This window comes from Myodes glareolus, chromosome 21 (assembly GCF_982192425.1).
Source record: "Myodes glareolus chromosome 21, mMyoGla1.1, whole genome shotgun sequence".
Taxonomy (NCBI): domain Eukaryota; kingdom Metazoa; phylum Chordata; class Mammalia; order Rodentia; family Cricetidae; genus Myodes; species Myodes glareolus.
In genome coordinates this window covers 21,699,237-21,721,715 of record NC_142046.1, presented here as the reverse complement: position 1 = coordinate 21,721,715, position 22,479 = coordinate 21,699,237, and the positions used below count along the sequence as shown (strand labels likewise).

General features: G+C 46.6%; 1 protein-coding gene across 3 annotated transcripts; it reads left to right on the top strand.

The window, feature by feature from the left end:
• Nucleotides 1-3,285: 3,285 nt before the first annotated feature.
• On the top strand, nt 3,286-19,429 carry Il1rn (interleukin 1 receptor antagonist). Of its 3 annotated transcripts, none has more exons than XM_048426095.3 (5): nt 3,286-3,441; nt 13,719-13,770; nt 15,522-15,610; nt 16,642-16,754; nt 17,921-19,429. In XM_048426095.3, exons 1-5 carry the CDS (start codon nt 3,432-3,434, stop codon nt 18,134-18,136), a joined length of 480 nt encoding a protein of 159 aa, XP_048282052.1. In that variant the 5' UTR covers nt 3,286-3,431; the 3' UTR covers nt 18,137-19,429. The 3 variants fall into 3 exon arrangements, with proteins under 3 accessions (XP_048282052.1, XP_048282051.1, XP_048282050.1); XM_048426094.3 differs by lacking the exon at nt 3,286-3,441 and adding an exon at nt 13,382-13,570; XM_048426093.3 differs by lacking the exon at nt 3,286-3,441 and having other exon boundaries at nt 13,582-13,770.
• Nucleotides 19,430-22,479: the final 3,050 nt, after the last annotated feature.

Here is a 22,479-nt window from a genome sequence, read left to right as displayed (position 1 = left end):
AAAAACCTTAGGGAGGTTTTTGAAATCACCATCCCATGTTTCAAGTTATACTACAGAGCTATAGTAATAAAAACAGTGTGGTACTAGCATGAACACACACACACACACACACACACACACACACACACACACACTTTGGTCATTGGAATAGGATTGAGGGCCTATATATTTACATTCTATAAGCCACCTGATTTTTTTACCAAAAAAGGTCAGAAATACACACTGGAGAAAAGACAGCATCTTCAACAAATCATATGCTGGTCAAACAGCTGTTCAATGAAAAATGAAGCTCTCTTCCGAACTCTCAGTCTGCACAAAACTCAATTCCAGATGAGTCCAGGCTGTCAACATAGCATCAGATACCAGAATCTGACAAAGTAAGAAATAGAAAAGGTGTGTGAACTCACTGGCACAGGAAAGGACTTTCTGAGCAGGACCCTGGCAATACAGGAACAAATATCTTTAGAAGTGTTCTCTCCATGGCCAAGGGCACCCAGATGTCTAGACTCCCCAAGACCATAATCACCAGGGATCCCCATTCCTGCCAGTCTTTTTTTGTGCTGGGGCACTGGATTTCAGGCTTCTTGGGTGTTCTCAGCATCCTGCACCAGAACACCGGTCTCTTCAGAGCTTCAGAGCTTTGTGTCACTGGCCTGAAAGAGAGTTCTAGGGTAGGCAAGGGGAGGCTGAGGTTACCATACCTGATTCCTCCCCAGGTACCTAGGGTTAGGTCACCAGAGAACTCTGCAGTCTTGAATGCTGATCAAACCATAATGACTGTTCTGTTGAGCGGCCTCAGTGTCTATACCAGGCCTTAGCTTCCAGCTAATGTAGATTCATTCTCCAGTTCACACCAGTGCCATTTCTAATCTTTCTCCTATACCTTCGCAAAACTGGTCCTAGGAATCTTTGTGGATATCAGAACCCATAGGTACCAAACCTCATATAAATTGACAAAGTTCCTTAAAACCTGTGTGCATCTTCCTGTATACTTTAAATCCTCTCTCTATGTATAATACTGAATGCAACATAAATGTTATGTACATAATTACTTTGTATAACCTAGGGAATAATGACAAAAAGTCACTATGGAAGTTTGTGTGTGTGTATGTGGTGTGGGTCTACGTATGGTGTGTGTGTGTTCGTTTGTGTGAGTTCAGGCATGTACACAATGATACACATGTGGAGGTCACATGTCTGGGGTGATGGTCCTTGCTTTCCACTCCATTTTTTGAGATAATGTATCTTGTGTTTGTCATTGTGTATGCCAGATCAACTGGCCAGCCAGTTTTAGGTGACTGTCCCGTCTCTGCCTCCCATGCATAGCAATAGATGTGCTGGGATCGTGGATGTGCACTACTGTATCCAGTTTTATGTGTGTCCTGGGGATCCAGACAGGCTCACATGTTTGCACAGCACGTACTTTACTGACTGCGTCATCTCTCCAGCCCCCAGGGACAATTAAAAAACTATTTTTCTGACCCGTAATTGATTGAATCTACAAGTGCAGATCCTGTCTCCGCAGATACAAAGGGCCAATTGCAGCGAACGCTTTCGTGCGTCACTTCAGGTCTTCCCACAACTCAAGGTGACAAGAGTCTGACCTTCCTCTTACAGATGTTACCGAAGTCACCAAGATGCTGTTGATGAGGTTGAGATGTGCTCCCCTGCGCACTGGAGCCTGCCTTTCATCACATCACATCACATCTGAATCCTGTTGCCATCACAGATATGCAGGCTCCCCCGCAGCCTGCAGGCTCCTCCGCCCCCAACTCGGCTTCCGAGTTTTGCAAAGCTGCCGTTTGTGGAGTTTCCAGATTTGCACAATTAGTTCCCGATTATTCACCAACACACGTTTCTCTGCAAAGGCTCCTTTCTAGTTCTAGTCAAGGTTAAGAGACCTAGGCTTTCTAGCTGGGTGAGCCCAAGCTAAGGAGAGCAGGAAGTAAGGGCCCCATGGGAAGTCCCTGCGGTTAGGAGTGCCCAGGCAGGGATCCTCTCTCACCTCAGGTTCCCAGTACCTCCCAGGCCCATGGCAGGCCTAACAGAGAGGCCCTGGGAATGAGTGCAGATCAATGTGAGGAGAAGGGGAAAGGAAAAGGCTCTGACATGATCACTCAATCAAGTGAGAGTGAGCTGTCCTGCCCCATCAAAGAGGCAGACTTGCAGGAGGAAGGGTTACAAGCAGGATACATGCCTGCCCGCTCCTTCACCTTGGTATTAAAACATTGCCTGGAGCAAGGCCTTGTTTAGAATCACACAATTTGTAAAGACAATTTTATAGTCTGCATATCAGTTATCTTTCGAGCCAGTCAAGTCTAAGACACAGCAGGGAATGTCGGGTCTATTTTATTTCTATCAAAGTAAGAACGACATGGCCCGACTCTCTCAAAGAGCCACTGCCATGCTGGAGACCAGCCCCAAGGATCTCTTGCTGTTTGTTGTCTCCCACCTATCAGCCGGATGGTTATTAAGTACACACGAGTTGTCTGCTCCCGGGTGGGAGGCCACGGAGGCACGAAGCCAGAACAGGTTGGTTCTGAATCACACCGGAGGAACAGGCCTGAGAGACTTGGGAAACGTCCAGAGAAAGTTGAGAGAATGCATCTGGCCTTCTGGAGAGAGTCTTGGCAATGGTCCAGCTGTGAGGTAGGTGCAGGCAGAGATGGAAAATGGGGTGAACACCCTAAGTGATGCTGCGACAACCCCTGGGGGTCTGCACAGGGCTCAAACCATGCAGGTCCCAGCCCAAGTCCTTTTCCTTGCTGTTCCCTGTGATTATAACATTCTTCCCCTTCCCCAGTTCAAATACCGCCTTTCTCAGAGAGACCTTCCTGACGTCTTTTTCTAAGATATCTGTCTGGGTCCCTCAAAGGCACCTCACACTCTTGATTTATCCTTCAGCCCTTATCCCCATAAGAAATTAGCTCATTTTACTCCTCCCACACACCCCCATTAGAACACGTGCGGCCCTGTCTGGCTTGCTGCCAGTGTTTTTGAGACCACCTCACAGGCAGGACTAAGTCAGGATGTCTTTTGAATAAATGTATGCATACATGGTCCGTTTGGGGGGTGAGACAAAGGTTCCACCTCATAAATCCAGCTCATTCCCTACATGTGACCTCCAGTTCTATGTAGATAAGAACCAGTTTGGCTTCTGCTAGCCTGAGTCACCCCTCTGGAAGCTGGGCCTGGCTTGGCACATCTGTCGTCAACGACCCACCTCCTAAGGCTGACTGGCCCAGTGTGGGTGTATGGGAGGGGCCAGCTCCCCCCTTATTCTGCTTAGGTGGCTGGGAAGGAGGGGTGGTTCCACCCTGGGAGGGTCAGTGACAGAGGTGCTGGCCGGGTGCTCCTTTATAGGCAGCACCTCTTCCTGAAGTGAGGCGCTGGAAGACAGTGGAAGACCCCGAGTCCTGTCCTGCTCTCCCATGGCTTCAGGTAAGCTTTTTGAAGTTGTTCTTGTCTGTTTGAAAAATAAGGGCAGAATTGTCTACCACTAGTGTTGCCAATGCTGGGTGCCAAGGGCGTGGAGCCCTCGTCTATCTGGAAAACCTGGATAATGGAAGGCCATGGCATCCCAGGAAACCACACAGGTAAGCTGGGGCCGAGGGGGCGTGCCCATTATGAGAAGAGTCACTAGAGGTGTTGGCCATTCTCCACTGTTTATGGAAACCGGAAATGGATGAAACATCTCCGTAAGGTGGAGGAAAGAAGTGTGTGCTTAATGGGAGCTATTGATAGGAAGCACCCTTCGTCCACAGGCTGGAGAGGGAGATGGAAGGGTGGGCTCTGCAAAGAGTGAACGGATTGGCACTAGGCAACTCCAAGAGATGTTGGTCAGAGAAAAGGCAGGCTCAGCCATGCACTGGCGGTGGACATTTCTTAAGGAAAAGCCAGATATTATCTGTGGTGCACTGATTAAATATACCGACAAAAGCAAACAAAATATAGGTTGCTATCTCTGCTCAGAACATATTTGGTGCAAATAAATCTTAAGATTGTTGGTCTGAAGGTTCAGTCTCTAGTTTCAGTTTAGCTCTTGCTGAACCAACCATTTATTGGGGGAGGTGGTGTCTCTCTATTCTTGATGTTAAGAAAAAGCTGGCAAGTTGTTGGAAGGACACAAACACTTCCATGGTGCTTGCTCCAAGCCCAGCACTCTGCAAAGCTCTCAGGTGGCTTCTGCAGTTACTACTCACAATGCCTATGAGGAAGGACCTTGGCATCCACATTTGCAGAAGAGGAAATAGATGGAGAAAGATGAAGTAATTAGCCCATGGCCACACAGCCAGTATGAGGGGAGAAGCTTGTGTTGACTGTGGACAGGTCTATCTCTAAACCACTGCCCTATACCATGGGGACAGTGGCTGGGTGAGATCCCAGAGTGGAAGAGCTTTGTTGGGAGCATGGAAAAAAAAACCACATCCTCTCCTTTGCCCCAGTGGGTGTCTTGTCGCTTATGGAAAGTGTGACAATGTTAGATGCTCTTGCATGTTTTCCAGATGCGGTGAAGTAGGATGCTGGGGTCATTTCCAGAACCAGGCAGAATCTTATTTTGAGATAGTTTATTCCAAAATATTTCGAACTGGCAAACACATAGGTGCTACATGCTCAGGGGCATGAGTTGGGTTGAACTTGGAAATCAGTGCCAACAAGCCCAAAATGGGCACCACAGTCCCTGGAAGAAGGAATGAGAAATGCCCTCAAGAGCCAAAGAGATGGCGGGTTCCAACTGTGGTCAGACAGAGAGCAAGGCTCTGAGAATTGAGAAGTTACGTGTGTGGTTTGATAGGGGAATGAGAGAATGATGACATGGAGTCTCACTACTTACATCACAGATGATGTTTCTAAAGAAAGAGGATAAAGGGGTGGAGGAAGCAATGGTGAAGGAAAGAACAAGCCCTGTGTTGGGACTTGCATTTGGAAACAGTTTTAAAATACTAAATGTCAACCTCGTCTTAAAACGAATGGTTTAGCCTGAAATGAGTCAAAGGTGGATTGGTATTTACTGTGGTCTCTTCCTGGCTGAAAATCTCATTTTTGGATTTTGTGTACTTGTGAGTTATCTGTTTGTCTGTCTTGTTCATCATCTATGAATTTGCCCATCTAGCTATCATCTAAACTACCCATCCTCTATCTAAATGGATCATGTCTCTGCCGATAGGAAAAGCTAACTTGGCAAGAGACAGTCACTAAGACAATTGTGTTTGCAATTTGTGGCATTGCCCACCACGGGTCCAAACTCATTTTAAGAGCTCACAATTTAGAGAGAGTAAAGGATTGAAGAGTTCACTGAGAATCAGAATATTCAGTAACAAAGCTAAAATAGTCCCTGGCAAACCAAGTCAGTTTGTCATTCTAGTCCACAGCCAGGTAAAGTGGCTTTCACTACAGCCTATACAAAGGTTTACAGTCACTTTTTCCTTACATCCCAAATGCTTCCCCATATCTTTGAGCAATTATGGACTAACCAGTTACTCCATACAGTAGGAGTTAGAGCCAAAAATAACATCAAAGAATAGGTGGAGTTCTTCTAAAAATAAAAGAAGGGAAATAACTGTGGCCTCTTTAGCAAGACTGTAGTATGGGAAAGAATGAAAACACAGAGTTCAAATCTCGCCTCAGACTGTGTCTAGAGCAGGTGTAGTCTCTCTGATCCTTGAGTTCCGGGCACAGCCCCATCATGAAAGCAGTCCTATGGTGTCTACCTTTCACAGAGGACAGTGACATGAAGAGTGTGGTACAAGGTAGGGATCACTCGGTGGCACAGCGTGTTTGTGGTGCTTTGAATGAGAAATGCCCCCTATAGAAGGCCTGGGCATTTGAACATTTGATCCCTGGCTGGTGGTGTTGCTTGGGGAAGGTTAGGATGTGCAGCCTTGCTGGACCAAGACCGCTACTGTGAGCAGGAGACTTTACAGCTTCACGCCGCTTCCAACTCGTTTCTGCCTTGTGGCTATGGTTGAGGATGTGAGCTCTGCTCCAGTCACCATACATGATGGACTCTTAGCCCCTCTGGAACCATAGCCAAAATAAACCTTTTTTCCCCCGTAAGTTACTTCGGGCTATGGTGTTTTATCACTGCAGCATAGAAGCAGGGAATGCAGTGATAGAGACTGGGGCCCAGAAGATGATAGCGTAGGTGTGACCTCTCTCAGAATTCCTATCCCTATCCATCAGCTCTTGCCCTACCAAGTTCATCTTCAAAGAAAAGAGTAAACATGTACCTCTGAAAACTTGGTAATTATACAAATGACGACTTTCGGAGCCAATCCGTATTACACCCACACATCCTGGAAGTAAAGCCATCTGGGAAGACTTGACCTCTAAAAGGATTCCGGGGAGGCTTCCTCTTTGGATCTGGGAAGAGAGTACGCATTTTACAAAGCTGCTCCTCCCATGACTGGTTTACACCCTGTCTCCTGAATGACCTTTACTAGCCCGGAGAGAAAAAAATGTGACCACCCTGACATCAGAAAGCTAGAGAGCTGAAGCCTGAGGAGAGATGGCTTAGGAGAGCAGCTGTCGCCAAGCCTGGCCAGCAGCCCGAGGGAACTTCCAACAGACTCTGGGGGATTATTAAGATGAGTTCCGACACCTGACCGGGATAGCTGGGAGCAGATGGACAAAGACGACTAGGCTGTATCACGAGGTGCTGGGTTTGTTGTGTTCTACTTCTCTCATACTAGGATATTTATATACAACTTGGGAAGAACAACTTTGGCCCATTGTTTTAGTAAAAAATCAGCAAAGTTAGGCTAAGACTGCCACCCCTGTGCACTGTATCCTGTAACGCTCAGTCATTCAAGTGTTGGCTAGAGGCTATGAGATGCTGTTGTTTCAGCTCGGGGTACATCGCTCACCCAAAGCCAAATGCCCGCACCTCACAAACAGTGCCTGAGTGGCCCCAGCTCCAACTGGCAGAGCTGATGCCCACACCAGGATTCGTTGACGTTTTCTGGTTATGTGGATTTATCAGCCTGGAAACCGGTGGTGCTGTACCTGAAAGTGAACCATTTGGGGCTTATGAAAGGAGTTTGCTCTTGGAACAAATGGAGATGGTGTCTCTCTGGAAAGAAGGAAAGGCAGTCTGGTTGCCAACTTCCCATTCACTGACACAGCGTTGGTGGCTTTAAATCATCCTTCGTGGGAGTATTTAAGCCACAGCAATTGGGAAATGATATAAATAAGATTTACAAGGAGAGACAGAGTGGTTGAACACAGCATCCTTCTGGCTTAGTCACCCCACTCCATGTGTAATCTGTCTTCTGACCCCAGGAATATCTGACCAAAGCGAGCTTCACGGTTCTCTCCAATGTACTTTTCTTTAAGACAGACCCACGGTCCTTGGGGTAGCCTTGACAGCCTTTTTTTTTTGTCCTGGCTCACATCCAGCTTTCCCATTACTTCTTCTGACTCTACCCCTAAACATGTGAGTGCTAATACTGCCTATATGGTAAGATCTCAAACCACCTAGAAGAGAAACCTCTGGATCTGTCTGTATGGGAGTTTGTAGGTTGAAATAGTGGGGGCGGGAAGATTTACCCATCTGTCTTAGTTAGGGTTTCTATTGTTAGGAAGAGACACCATGGCAACACTTATAAACATTTAATTGGGGTGACTCGCTTACAGTTTCAGAGGTTCAGTTCATTATCATCATGACTGGGAGCATGGTGGCATGCAGGCAGACATGGTGCTGGAGCTGAGAGTCCTACATCTTGCAGGCAACAGGAATTTGACAGTGACACTGAGGGAAGCTTGCACAAAAGAGACCCCCAAAGCCTGCCCCCACGGTGACACACTTCCTCCAACAAGGCCACACCTCCTAATAGTGCCACTCTCTTTGGGTGGAGGTCATTTTCTTTCAAACCTCCATCTGTGGCCATCGCCAGCCCACGCTGGACCTAATATAAGAAAAACAATGAGCTGGATACTAGTGGTCCTTGTTCCTGCTTCCTAACTCTGGATGAGTGTGACTCACTGCCTCATGTGCCATCTGACGTACGCTCACACTGGGATTGAAATAAACCCCGCCTTCCTTAAACTGCCTTAGCCAGGTGTTTAATCACAGAAATGAGAAGGAAAAGGCAGGTGATATGTATCTTCAGAAGACCCTTTGGAATCTATGACAGAATGACCAAGATTATAAGAAACCACAGGGTCCGGGGAGGTGGAAGGTAGCTTTAAGTTTCTTTATCTGTAAGGCATCTACAAGTTTCAAAGTCTGCAGATTCACTGGAAGTATAGCTCAGCGGTGAAGCATGCCTTTAACATGTGAGGGGCCATGGGTTAAATCTCTGGGGAAGCTCTTCCCCAAGCTGAGGTTTTTGAGGATTCGTGGACCTTGTTTTGGAGGGCTCAGAATAAACAGATTAAAATTTATGCACTATGCTCTGCTTAGGGAAAAAATGGTTCTGATAAATTCCATGCAATCGGGGTTAGATTCCCGGAGAGTTAGAAGTGAACCAAAGATGGAACAGCCCTCTCAAGCATCCAAGCCCACTCACAAATGAGTTCAAGACTTATTTAAACAAATACTACCTAGGACTTCCGTGCTCTGGTCCAATAGCCCAGCAGAAGCAAAACGATCAATATCAGGATAACATCATACACAGCTTCAAAATTTTTCTACAGTTTAAAAATATATAGTAACCTGAGTAATTTAAAAGAAAAAACCAGACACTCTATGTTAGTCAGCTTTGTCCATATAATAAAATACCTGCTGTCATTAACTTATGGAGAGAAGGGATTTAATTGGTTCACAGTTTTGGAGTCTCTAGTCCAAGATTGGGTAGACTCCTTGCTTTGGTTTTGGGGGTGTAACAGATACTGCAGAGTGTTCACCTCATCAGCCAGGACATAAAGAACAAGAAAAAGGCAGAGAAATTCCCTTCAAGAGTATGCTGTGCCTCCAGGGACCTACGGCTCTCTCCCCCATGCAGGGTCTACTATAGCTCACTAGCTCCATTCTGGGAGCACTTAAACAAACCATAACATATATGCAAGGCAGTTTGTGCATTAAAGAAAACCAGACAATGGGAGGAAACCTAGGATGGATTCACATCATGGCATTATCAGGAGCAGCCCTTCAAAGACTCACTTGGTCAAACGCTTGCCACGCCAGCATAAGGAACCAAGTTGAGAGCGCCACTATCCATGTTGAAACTGGGCATCACCTTGTGAGCTTGTAACATTAGCACTGAGTTGGAGGTGGTTGGAGGGTCTCTGGAGTTCACTAGTATAACTGAATCTACTCTGTGAGAGATCACTGCCTCAAACAGCTCTAGTGACAAGTGATGGAGGGACACACCCAGACGTCAACCTCCATCCTATGCACGTGCGCACGCACACATACATACAAAATACATAGGTCCAGGTATAACATTCCCAAAGATTTGGAAGACAAGATTAAAATTTTGGATGAAGAGCTACAAATTCTACAAAAAGGGGAATAAAGCGAAAGTTCTAGAACTGAAAGACTTCACCAGCTGAAATTGAGAAATAGTGAAGAGTTATCAGAGATTTCCCATGTGGCCAGGACTGGGTTTCAAACATTACAGGATGCAGTGTAAGACATTTGTGAAGGTCATTTCCTCCTCGCAACCCGATGTAAGGAGTCTTAAGGCCCCTGATCCATGTGTGAAAACACTTTTGTTTATATCCGTTGTGTCCCTAAAGCTGCCTGATAGTGCCTATTGTCACTTGCAGCATGTGGATACCTGGGTTTTCCATCCCCTTGCCTCTATACCCTAAGAAAAAGGTTGAGTGGAATGGAGGCCAGGAGGTGAGGAAAGGAAAAGGACTTTGTCCTTCCTCTTCTTCCCTCTCTAGTGGGGAGATGTGCTTAGGATCCCCACAGGAAATCCGGGGACTTCAGTCCAGAAGAAGAGAACCATGCATGGGTAACAGGAAGCCGAGGGCTTGTACATGGCTGCACGTGTGAGACAGGGTTGGAGGCGTGGTAAGCACTGTGACCCATCTCTCCCGTTTACCCTGAGGTAGAGAGATGAGTGCAATCACTACTGTTTGAGTAATCCCCACATGCCAGGATCAGGGTCAAGTACATCATGTGAGGAGTCTATCTAATCCTCATCGCGATCCATGATGTGCTTTCCATTATTAAAGCTGGTTATTGGGTAATAAAACTGGGTTCTAGAGAGTCCACGCACCTTGTCTGACGTAGCACAGCTCAGGATGGTGTGAGAGGATTGAGACTCGGGGTACACCCAGGGACCCCTTTCCTGCACACACAGAAAGGGTGTATTGCAAGCCTTTGGTGGTGGTGGGCATGGTCCCGGGAAGAAGGCACGGGCAAGGAAAGTCTGGGAGCCTAACGTTTCGGACCTCTAGAACTAATCGCTTTCTGTTTGGATTTGGGCTGAGGTCAGAGCAACATTTACCCAGCAGCTGTGAGGTGGGTGGGGTTTTGCTTGGACCACTGTCTGAGGGCAAAAGAGGGCACAGAGCTCCTCCGTTCACCTTGGCAAGTTGCTTCTCTTCCTCAACCTTCAAGGATGTTTGAGATAATACTGATTTGATGTTTTAACAAGATTTCACCAGTTTGCTAAAAGTTGGTTCTTCTAGACACTCATTGATTGCTTTATTAGTAACTGCCCAAAACTTCGGTTTTCAAAAACAAACAAACAAAAAAAACCCCAACAAAACAAGACCTCTAAAAGCCTGAAAATAGAATGAAAAAAATGATATAGAAAATTACACAGTGAGAAACAAACAAAACATTTATTGCTTAATGACATTGCTGTATACTATATTAGAAGTCACAGTCCTTGTAAATATAATCATATTTACAGGATAATGTTGCTGAAATATTTGTGCCTCACTTCAACTACATAGCATTTTAGGAACTTTTTTTTGTTAAATTATCTTGTATTTCTTGTGTTGCTTTTGCTTTCCTATGAATGAATAATTAATTTTAAAAAGTTGAATGCATTTAAGGCTTAGGCTTTAATATCTTGATATATATTATAGAAGCGTCACCTCAGTCCGGCTAGTTAACATATCTGCCTCCTCACCTAGCTACCATTTTTTTCTCCTTCCTTTCTTCTTCCCTCCTGTTCTCCTTCTGTCCCTTTTGTTTCCCCTTCTCCTTTCCTTTCCTTCCCTTTGAAAGGGAAGAGGTAATGGGACGACTTAGCCACGCTCTCGGCAGGTTTCCACATGTGGTGAGCACCGCTGTTATTATCGCATGGTCCTAGATACCCAGAGCTCACTCTTCTCATCAGCTTGGCTTATGTTAGACTTCTGAGGCCGCGGAGAGACAGAAAGGAGAAAGGCACCTGAACGTCAGCTGCTGTTACTGTGTTGATTAGCACAGGGGTAGCCTGTGTCCCTCAGGAATGGGGTGAGGAGCTTGGGAATGAGGAAACTGTCCCAGCTGTCGTGGCCTACATGTTGCTCCTGCAGTCTCTCCCCCCTGAAACAGTTTGCCCGTGGCCAGGCAGACATCTTCTCTGGAGCAACTGATGACAGTTGGACAAAGCCATCTCTGTTTTCTTAGGAATCCTGCTTTACAACCCAGGCCCTCCATCAGCAGATTTCCCTCCCTAACCATTCCCTACCTCCCGGCTACTGCCTCTGGCAATTATCAACCTCTTGCCTGCTTCTGGGTTTTAATGTGAACCATATTAACATGCAAGATGTAGCACTTGTACACATAAATAGATAATAAAAGAGTCCAGGGCAGCTTCAGAAGTACCCTAAGACAAGCACGAGGGAGCTTTTGGAAGTTGGGTACCAGTTACTTCCTCCTTTCAGTAGGTATGATGACAACATTATGCACCTGGTGACTAATAAGTCTTCCAGAAACTTCAAAGCTTTATTTAATTCAGCAGTTTCTGGAAGTCATAAATAAGTAGGCCGGTTCATACTTATCTCTCTCCTTCAGGCAGCTTCATGAGAAGCTCTCAAAACAAACAAAGAAATGTGCAAACAGAACATCCCTTGGCCCTCACAGATACATAGCATCTCTCTACAAGAGCTCAAGAAGGATACGTGCTTGCCGTTTGGACTCTCAAAACTATTATCCAGGGCTGCAGTGCAGAAATGGTCCGTTTGCTGGGAAGAAGAGCTCTTTAAAGACTTGACATTTGTTCTGTAGCCTCACCCTGAAAGGAGTTAGCTCTCCTTTGGACACACCCTGGTTCCTTAGGTTGAAAATAAGGTCAATGCTGCCAAGCAGCTGGCAGGCAGAGGCAGGCAGATAGATCTCTGTGAGTTCAAGGCCAGCCTGGTCTACAAAGCAAGTTCCAGGACAGCCAGGACTATATTACACAAAGAAATCTTGTCTTGAAAATAAAAAAAAGAAGAAGAAGAAGGTCAAATGCATCGAGATCAATGGGTAAAGTAGGATGACCTGGTCACAAGAACTGGGTTTTTGGTCTCTTGTCATTAACAAACTCCATGACCCTTCCCTCTACTCATCTTTATGAGCATCTTTGTGGGAGGCTGAGATGAGGCTAACACTACACTCCAGTCCAGCTCCAGAAAGGCTGTAGCTGCATCCTTGTGACAGCGCTCTCCCTCAGGGGACACACAGGGGCTCTCTTCACCTTTCCTAACCTAGAATAGGAAGATCCCTACCTTTCCCCAGCTGTCTAGAAAATTGCACCAAAGGAAATTAATGTTTATTAACATACACTTGGGACCAAGATTTAACTTCCTTCTTTCCTTCTATCTTCAGGGAAGACACGGTCCTCCTCATTCTGAGAATGAAGAGGCAGAGACAAAAATAAATGAAGTGACTTTTTCAAGGTCACGTGGATGGCAGTGACAAGTGGCAGAGGAGGAGTCTGGAGCTGTTGCTGGCCGCATGCTTCATCCACTTCCCCCAGACCCCGATTTCAGAATGAAATCACCTCTAATAGGCCCCAACTTTCCAGATGTGGGATTGGGGAAGACGGCTGATTATAAAGCATCCCCTGGGAGAGACTCATTTCTCTAGAGCGGGAGCCGGCAAACTTCTGCACTACATGTGACCTGTCCATTTTTTTGCAAATGCAGTGTGTTAGAACAGTTGAGTTTCCTGGCTCACAAATTGTTTGCGGGTGCTTCTGCACCGTGGCAGCTGTGCTGAGTGTTGTCTTGAGCTTGGATGGTGCACAAAACACCAAATATTTACCATCCAGTTCTGGACACGATGTTTATCCAGAGTCTGGCCAGCTCTCCCTTCCCCAAAGAACACGGTAACAGTGACGTGAGACTGTCCTCTGTCCACCAGGCCCTATCACTTGCCTTCCGTTGAAAAGGGGACATTTCTGCTGGCATCTGTTTTGTAGGAGGGAAAACTCAGCCAGCAGGCTCAGAGTACCTGTCATGCAAATGAGAGTCCGGCTTTATCACATCTCCTTCCCAGGAACACCATGAATGGGGAAATGGAAAGCTCAATTTTGGGGAAATTGCAAAGGGTGAAGGGGGAGGAGATCAGTTACAACACACTGTTGCGACACTCAGCAGGGTTGAAAGTGACAACAGCGAGGGTTTCTCTTTTTGGAAATGTGAGGGTTTTTCCGCGTCTGACAGGGGGACGGAATGACAGCAGCACAGGCCGGTGAATGACTTTCTTTATAAGCAACCACCCTGAGCCTGAAATGGCAGTCTCTGGTCTCTGCTGCCTTGTTGTGGCCTCAGGATGGAACTCTGCAGCAGACGGTACCGTCACTTAATCTCTCTCCTTCTCTTCCTTCTATGTCATTCAGAAGCAGCCTGCCGCCCTTCTAGGAGAAGACCCTGCAAGATGCAAGCTTTCAGGTAAGTCTTCCAAAGGCATGGGGTTGCATAGAGACGCATGCCGTACGCATGTCCAGGGCACCGGGTCTAAGGGACAGGATGGAAAGGGAGATATATATATATATATATATATATATATATATATATATATATATCTCCTTGACTCAAGAACAACTTGCTACATGCACCATCTCGAAGGCATATGTTTTTAAAAGTGTTCCATGCATGGACAACAGGGTGGCCAACTGCTCTCACTTTCTCAGATTCCCAAGTGTTCAGTAAGTGGCAGGATAGAAGGTGCCCAGGAATGATGCTAGTTTTGGCATCTAGCAAAGAGGACTACCGCAGCAGGACACAGTCTACGGCTCAGACCAAGAATCTATATCCTGTGTCTGTGACTTGGAAGATCTCTCTCTTTGGAGTTCCCAGTTTCCTTACCTGTGAATCATATTGGCTTAATGACAACCCCTTGCGTACCTTAAAGGGTTGTGCAAATTAAAGACATGAGTGATCCTGTAAGACCTGTGCTCTGAGAACCTAAAGTGCCTGAAAAAAAAATGGCTTGAGTCTTAAAATTGAACCAAGAGCCTTGGGTGGTCTTCACCAACTATCATAAGCTGTTACCAACCTTAGAGTTAAAATGGCAGGCCTTTATTTTGATTTTGAAAAATAAATGAAGAGATTGTTGGTGCATACAAGCTGTCCTCAATACTTTCTGAGAATGAAGTCTGTTGAATCACTTCCCCTTTGACCCTGTCTGCTTTGGCGCTACAGCCGGAAGTCGGGTTTCTGGCTCAGAGTATATGCATCCATCCCAGGGCAAGTCTGTCCCACAGAAACAGGGACTGTCTGCTTCATGAGGTTTCCCACTACATCCTCTTAACAACTCCAGGAAAAGTTCCTGGAGTCCTTTTAAGCAAGGCCATTGGGTCCCTTCGGTTTGAAGTTCACCGTAGAAGCAAAGGCACAAATACCCCTTCCCATGCAGAGGACTTGATTTGTCCTCTGCTCTTTGCTGAGCTCCGTGGCTACTCCAAGCTACCCAGGGAGTCCTATCAGCTCCCCTGATGAGTAAAAAGACAAGGTACAGATCCAAGATGATGTCACCAGGGTGGTATTATCACATCTCACGGTGGCCTGTCTCACAGCCAGGGATTCCCTTCACCAAGACAGAGAGTGACCAACAGGCCATTGTGTAAGCTAGAGAGGAAGCTGACTTGTTCCCAGGAATGGCTGTTCCTGCCAGAGGCAGAGCAGGTGATTGGCAAGAGAAGCAAAAGTTCTAGTTACAGACTTTCAGGCCTAAGACTCAGAGTAGCTTGTCTGCGATGGGTTCTAACCCTTGAACTTGTAATACTATGATGTAGCCGCTGGTTTCAAGTGGCCACCTAAATTTACACATAGTTGCCTGAAAATAAAAGAAAGGCATGCAGATGCAGCTAGCAGCTCCCCTATTGAGTGGGGTGAATACAGGATGTGTTTACATTGCCTAAGATTCTATCAGATGGAGATGCTCTATAGAAAATTCTGCTGAAGCAGTGGGAGTCTACGCTGGGATTCTGGGGTGAGGAGCATGAAGAAGAGGTTTTCTGTTCACCAGCTGTGAGAGATGGATCTCTCTCTTATGCAGTGTTGGCTTGAGTCTTCTCATTTGTGCTATGATCTCGCTAAAGACCACACTCCCAGCAGATATAGACATAAATTAGATGGCACTAAGGATGTCAGACAAGGCACCATTCTGCCTACCACAGCTGGGCCATTTTGCTTTTCAGAATCTGGGATATTAACCAGAAGACCTTCTATCTGAGGAATAACCAACTCATTGCTGGCTACTTACAAGGACCAAATACTAAATTAGAAGGTGAGTGGATAACAGGGAGGAGAGAGGAATGTGGGCCTAGAGTCACCTTCCCATACTCCTCCAGCTGTAGGTAGGATGTCCTCATTTCTGTTGAGTTTGAAATGTGAGACATGACCACCAGAGGATACATATGGGAGTGGCCTCATGAATGGAAAAATGTATAGAACCTGAGTCGCGATGCCCCAGGGACACAGCTAGGGCGAACACCGCACTTCCTGAATCTTTCTGTGCTGGGAGACCATCCATGTTCCTGTGTTATTCAAACCCTAGCCTCACCCTAGGCGAATACACCAGGTACATGGCTGAATAATATTCTTTCTTGTGGCTACTAACCACAGCATGTACCCATCTACACTTGGGACAAAGCTAGATGAACTAGGAGGACCATCACTCACAGATTCTTCAGTTTATCTTCTAGAAAGATGAGGGCAGTGGATTGACAGAACTTGAATTTCCTTTAACACTAGAGTCTAAGAGTCCCACACCTCTATTTGTGATAGAGAGGCACTGCCCATACTTCCTTAGCATTCCTTCCCCAAGCCCTTCCTCTGCTTTCCTATCTTACTCAGCAGCTATAGGACTGGTTTTTCCTGACTTTCAAGTAATCTAGGAATTCTCCCATGAGCGTGCTCGAGTATAGGGAGGCTGGGTTTTCTACTGCTACCCAGTAGCAGATGGGAAAGGTGGGCTGTAAGTCCACAGGCTTCCTGGAGCCTACTCATGGGCCTCGTGAGTTGTGTGCCCCTGACTGTTAACAGCATTTCTGTTGACCAAGAGGACAGGTTTCCTGGAGAAAGTAAAGGAAGGTTAGGAAGAGTGTGGAGCAGAATCTAGAAGGCTGGTCCTTAGGGATAACTAGGTAGAGCATTTGGTTGGTTCTCTTATATGGAGGCCGACTAGGAAGATAGAGCCTGCCTGACCTTCTGACCTTAAAATTTTAGTTTAAAAAGGAGACAGAAAATACCCATGGGCTCTTCCCCACCCCTTCCTCCTCGTCTCTGTTTCTGACTCCACTCTCCGCTCTTCTGCAGAGAAGATAGACATGGTGACTACCGACCTTCATAACGTGTTCTTGGGGATCCACGGGGGGAAGCTGTGCCTGTCCTGTATCAAGTCTGGAGACGATATCAAGCTCCAGCTGGAGGTAAGAATCTGGTTGAGCTATCAAACCATTAAAAAATCCAACAGCTTACACCAGCCACAGATGGTTCTCATGACTCCGTGAGTGTGCTTGGATAAGGGAGGCACGTCGTTCCTCAGAGGGTAATATTTTGGGGTCACTCCTGAAATAACTTCTGCAATGTTCTTGGTTGTTATTGGGTGTCCCAGGTGGTTTCTCACCCTCTAAACCATCCTCCCTGTGACTTCTTAGCATTGAGCTTCCCTGGAGCATGGTGGCCAACTTCTTTGAAAGATTATTCCAGAAAAAAATGGCCCTCAATGTGAAAGCACTTATTAAACTTGGTCTTACATGAATCTATTGGCAAAATCCTGTGATATGGTTAACATAGGCTCATTGTAGAAGGGCACTGAGCAAGGGTTTATACTCTAGGAGGAGACATTTTTCATGGAGGACCACCTCTATGACACTATCACAGAACCTGAGCCACCCATGGGTCTTATGCTGAGCCTCACAACCCACTTGGACCTACTTTCTTCTAACAGGGTCCACATTTAAAACCATGGATTTCTAACCTTTATCCAAGCTACTAGCTGGCATCCCACATAGAACTGTCACTTCTTGACCTATCCAACAGCAATGGACTGTTCAAACATTATCTTGAGGACTAGCTGGACAAACTTGTAACCCAACTGCCAGTAGCCACAACCTTGAGTTTGCCACTAACGCTTACCAATGGACATGACCACCTTTTGGGGATGGGAGGAGAGGAGTGACTATCTATTCTAAATATAATAAAGATGAACAGGGAATCTCATATAACACATCCTATGGGCTTTGAGAAACTCTACCCTTTCTTTCACAGCCCGCTTGCCTTGAAAGAATCAGATCTTGACCCATCCCTGCCTCTCTGGCCTTAGTCTCTGCTAATGGGGCCATGTATTTGCTAGACTTACTGTACCATGGCCACATTGGCATGCTTTTCAGTGCAAGAGATAACAGCAAGACAACCCCTTCTATTTGTGCTGTCTTAAGAAATCTGGAACCTGTGTGCTTTGACCGGGTCTCTAAGAGGCCAATCAGTTCTCTACCATCAGAGGGTGACCACCTTATGAGAAGCGTTGAGATAGATAAGACAACCAGGATTTTCTGGGTGCCCAGAAGTCACATGACCATTTCTTGACTTCCAGGAAGTTAACATCACCGACTTGAGCATGAGCAAGGAACAAGACAAGCGCTTCACCTTCATCCGCTCAGAGAAAGGCCCCACCACCAGCTTTGAGTCAGCCGCCTGTCCAGGCTGGTTCCTCTGCACAGCATTAGAGGCTGACCGGCCTGTCAGCTTCACCAACAAGCCCGAAGAACCCCTTACAGTCACCAAGTTCTACTTCCAGGAGGACCAATAGTGCTGCCCTGACCTAGCCTCCTCCACTCCCAAGCCATCGACAACTCCATCACCTGTCTTCTCACTCTGGGTATCGCTAGAGTCTGAAGAGCAACTTTTGCAGGCTGCATGGTAGAAGGAGATAGAAGAGTCTTGAGTCCTGATGCCAGATTTCTGCCTCCACCCTGCTAGCTGACCCAACCCCTGTGATGCTTTCAGGATGACCCTTCAAACTGGATCATGGCAGGCCCTCGTTCAAAACCCTCTCTTGTTGCCTCTACCCTCCGAGTGAATCCTAGGCCACTTGCTTGACCTCAGTGCCTTCTGCTCCCCACACTTTTCCCTTCTTCCATTCTCCTACATGCCCACAGCCCAGGCCAATCAAGTCACTTGACAACACCCGCCCCATGACTCCCTTACTCTGTTGGGTAAGCCTGTGCTGGTCTATGGAGAAGGTTTTAATTCTCCTTGGTGTTCATTTTGGTTTTGGTGCTTGGAATGAAACCCACCGGGGCCTCATGTATGCTAAGTATGTGCCCTACCACCAAGCTATGCTTCCAGCTCACGGGGAAGTTTGAAAGGATCCAGAAAACAGAAATTAATTAAGGATCTCCTAGTTATTTTATTAGGCCAGCCTTATTCCATCTGGGGGAGAGTCCTACTTTATGAGGTGTCCTTTCTGAGAGGAGCTGGGGCTCAGCTGTTCCTACTTGTGTCAACTGATGCATGGGGGAAACCGATAATAGGCTTTTCTCTTTTTCTTCTTTGTGTGATGCCCTAAACTGAAAAATTAAAATTTTGTAGACTGTATTATCCCCGCCAATTTTTTTTTGGAAGTTTCCAGTTGTCTGAACCCCTAAGCTCTCTGTCCAACCCAAACACCAGCTCCACTCCAGACCTCCCACAGAAGGTTCTGCCTGCAGAAGTTCCCACTGTCGCTGTGCAAATGTCCCTCTCAGGTCCTTCCTGCTGTGGTGAACAAATCCACTATTTCTTGACCACGTTAGCACTTCTAACCTTGCAACTTGTGTGGAAGTAGCTATGGCCCCTGTCTGTTTCCTCTGCCAGACTGTGAGCTCCAGAGAGCAAGGAGCATTGTGTGTGTGTGTGTGTGTGTGTGTGTGTGTGTGTGTGAGTGTGTGTGAGTGTGTGTGTGAGTGTGTGTGTGTGTGTGTGTGTGTTGGGTCCCTACAGGGCTGAGCCCCCACGCTAGCTCTTGGTGGGCACGCAGTGAATATTGTGTGTGTTGGGTAGAAAGTTCCTTACTCCTTTCTGATTTAGCTGTATTTTACAATAAAACTCTGAAAAAAGTCTACTTTGTTGGTTGTGATCGTGTGACCAAGCTTCAGACATAGGGTGCTGGGGAAATTGGGAGGCCAGGGGATCTGTTTAAGTCCATAGCTACAGAACAGTTGTCTCCCCTTGGAAACCCTTCTTCCTCACTGGGTCTCGCTTCCTGGGTAACAGGGTACCAAACACCCTTGCCTAGTTCTAGAGTTTGTTGTCCACCATGAAAAGCCCGAGTGGAAACAGCCCATATACTGAAGATGATGGATAAACCTGCATGTGTCAGATCTGCACCCAATTCACAACTCCACAATGGCAAAGACAGTGAATGGACCACAGCCAGCTTCCGCCAATGCAATAGAGGAATCAAAATAAACATGGGTTCAAAACCACTAAAGCTGGGGCTGGAGAGACGGCTCAGTGGTTAAGAGCACTGGCTGCTCTTCCAGAGGTCCTGAGTTCAATTCCCAGCAACCACATGGTGGCTCACAGCCGTCTATAATGAGATCTGGTGTCCTCTTCTGGCCTGCAGGCACACGCGGAAAGAATGTTGTGTTCATAATAAATAAATAAATAAATCACTAAAGCTCAAGGGCTCCCAGGTCAAGCAGCAACCAACGAGCTAATAACCAAGAGGGAATCAAACACACCCCTGAGTCCTGTGAACCTGTGCTCATGTGTTCAACTCCCGTTTGCCATGTGTGCTCAGAAAAGAATAAAGAGTGGACCCAGACATGAGAATAGTCTATTTTTCCACCTCTGGGCCTGACCAGCTATAACATCACACACAAAAAAAAACTGATTCAGAAGTTTAAAACCAGGTCAGGTAGAGGGGTGCACCCCTGTGACCTCAGCTCTCTGGAAGTAGGCTAGAGAGCTCAAGGCCAGAATCATTAAATAGACAAAAATCCAAAAGCAAGCTTGGGGCTTTCTAACTTTCACAGTCTAGTCAGTGTCCCCACTTGAGGTAATGGCCTTGGTCAAGCGGCCCTGGCTCCTGCGCCTCTATTCCCTCATTCTGTGCTGTGAAATTAAACAGCACAGTTTCTTATCAAAGGGTGCAATGCCTGGCTTCTGGCTCCACAGAGAGAATCTGATTCACTTAGTCTAGGAACAAAAGCGTCAGTACGCCAAGGCTGACACCCTCCAGGAGTTCCGAGGTCAGGTTCCCCAGCTGTTCCTTCTTGGCATTGTCTGTTAACACACCAGACTGGAGATGCCCTCTCATTCAAGGAAATGACCTCCTTACGAAGGCAGCCGAACATTTCCACCGTGTAGACGGACCGCCAAAGACAGAGTGCTTGGCTGTGTGAGGGTGTGGCTTCCACCCCCAGCACTGAGGGGTAGAAATGAGGACATCGCTGGTTCTTTAAAAGCATGGGGTATGCACCTATAATAGCATCATTTGAGTAGCTGAGGCAGGAGGATTGTGAGTTGGAGCTTGCATGGGTTGAAGGCTGCTTTAAAGAAAGTGAGGTTTCAGAATTTCCTGCTCTCTCGTCATAAGGTTGGCTTATGATGCTTGGCAAAGGGAGCACAGTTTAGAGTAAACATCGGAGAAATCAGGAATGTCAATCACTCGGGTCTGTTTTCCTCAACAGAAGGATGTGAATGGTTCCTGATACCTAGGGTGCTGGAGTGATGTGGTCCGACAACCCAGTGATCCTTTGCTATTCTATCAGGGCCAACCTGAATCCACCCCAGTATCCTGAGAATGGTTTAGGCTCTAACCCTGGGTTTGGCCGCTCTGCTCAGTGAATAGAGCACATCCCTATGAGAGGGGCCCCACACACTTTGCATCCTCCACCAACAGAATCTATCCTTGTGCTTATCACAGATCCATCCCCTAGGCCTGCCCTGAGCTCTGTTTATCAGCCAATAAAACGCATTGTAAAGTCACAGATGCTTTGTTACCTTGCTAGGGAGTTTCAGTGTAGCTAATGCCTGAAGCTTTGCAGGGCTAATTGTCATGTGGAAACCTCTTTCAAATGCTTTGCCACGCTTAAATGTGTAAGAAGAATAAATCATAAAGCCAGCACCGGCGAAGACTTTCCTTTTCCACCTCATGTGAACCGTGTACTCCCTCCCACCACCACCACCACCCCCTTTCCCCACCCCCACCAACTCCCCGGGCCAGCTGTGAGACTTGCGAGTGCAGCTTCGCTTTTGACGGCATTACAGTAAAGCAATGTTAAATTGGTCTTCTTGGGAAGACCAAATGTGTATACAGTTTTTAAGTCACAGAAGCAAACGTGAAAAATGTTTCATATCAAACCAAGTCATCTCAGAAAAGTATAGAAAGATGGTAAAATAGAACTGAGGTTCTTAGCTTAAGGAAGTTGAATAAAGGAACCATGGACTTTCGGCCTCCAGCACAAGAGGGCAAGAAGAGAAGTTCAACAAATTTCCACCAGAGGGCAGCCTTTCAAAAAAGACTCCTACGTGGGGGCCTCCAATTAGTTCTGGTTAAATCTGGTTTTTCCGACTCAGCGGGGAAAATCTGTTTTTTTTTTTCTTTCCAATTCTATGTTTATTCTTATTCACCAATCAAGCTAAGCCAATTTAAAGTAGTGATAAAGTCGCAACCCCAATACCTCACCACCTGCCAGGACAGCGTCCCCAAGATTGCCTTATTCTGTGGCTCTCTGTTCCTCCTGGGGACCATGCCTCCTGGTTATCTAACTCCCAGTCTCCAGTGTTCCTCTTTTTGTTATTATCTTCTGAGAGGAAGCGGGCATCTCTCCCCCTCCCGCTCAACGGATCAAAGGGACCTCGGGGCATCTTTGGCCCTGCAAACAGAGGACTGTGTGTTCCAGAAAAACAGAGCTTGAAATTACTGTTCCAGCCGGGTATGGTTTGCAGCTGTAATCCCAGCATTCTAAAACGATTCGAAAGCCCCATCCATGTCAGTGGGCTCTATTTATGACCCGCCAAAAGGAAATGGCATACAGAAAACGGAAGTGATGCTCGCAGACCGGGGAATGGTTCCCTCTGGTATCTGTTTTTTTTCTTTTTTTCCTTTTTCTTCATTGAACAGCTGAATGACCCCTCATCCTTTGATTGGTTGACACCCTTACA

What these genes read in the sequence shown, in the direction of transcription:
- Il1rn (XM_048426093.3), top strand. Translation starts at nt 13,652, where the DNA reads ATGGAACTCTGCAGCAGACGGTACCGTCACTTAATCTCTCTCCTTCTC. An exon ending in ACCAAATACTAAATTAGAAG is followed by an intron (nt 15,611 to 16,641) that starts GTGAGTGGATAA and finishes GCTCTTCTGCAG; the next exon opens with AGAAGATAGACATGGTGACT. An exon ending in ATATCAAGCTCCAGCTGGAG is followed by an intron (nt 16,755 to 17,920) that starts GTAAGAATCTGG and finishes CTTGACTTCCAG; the next exon opens with GAAGTTAACATCACCGACTT.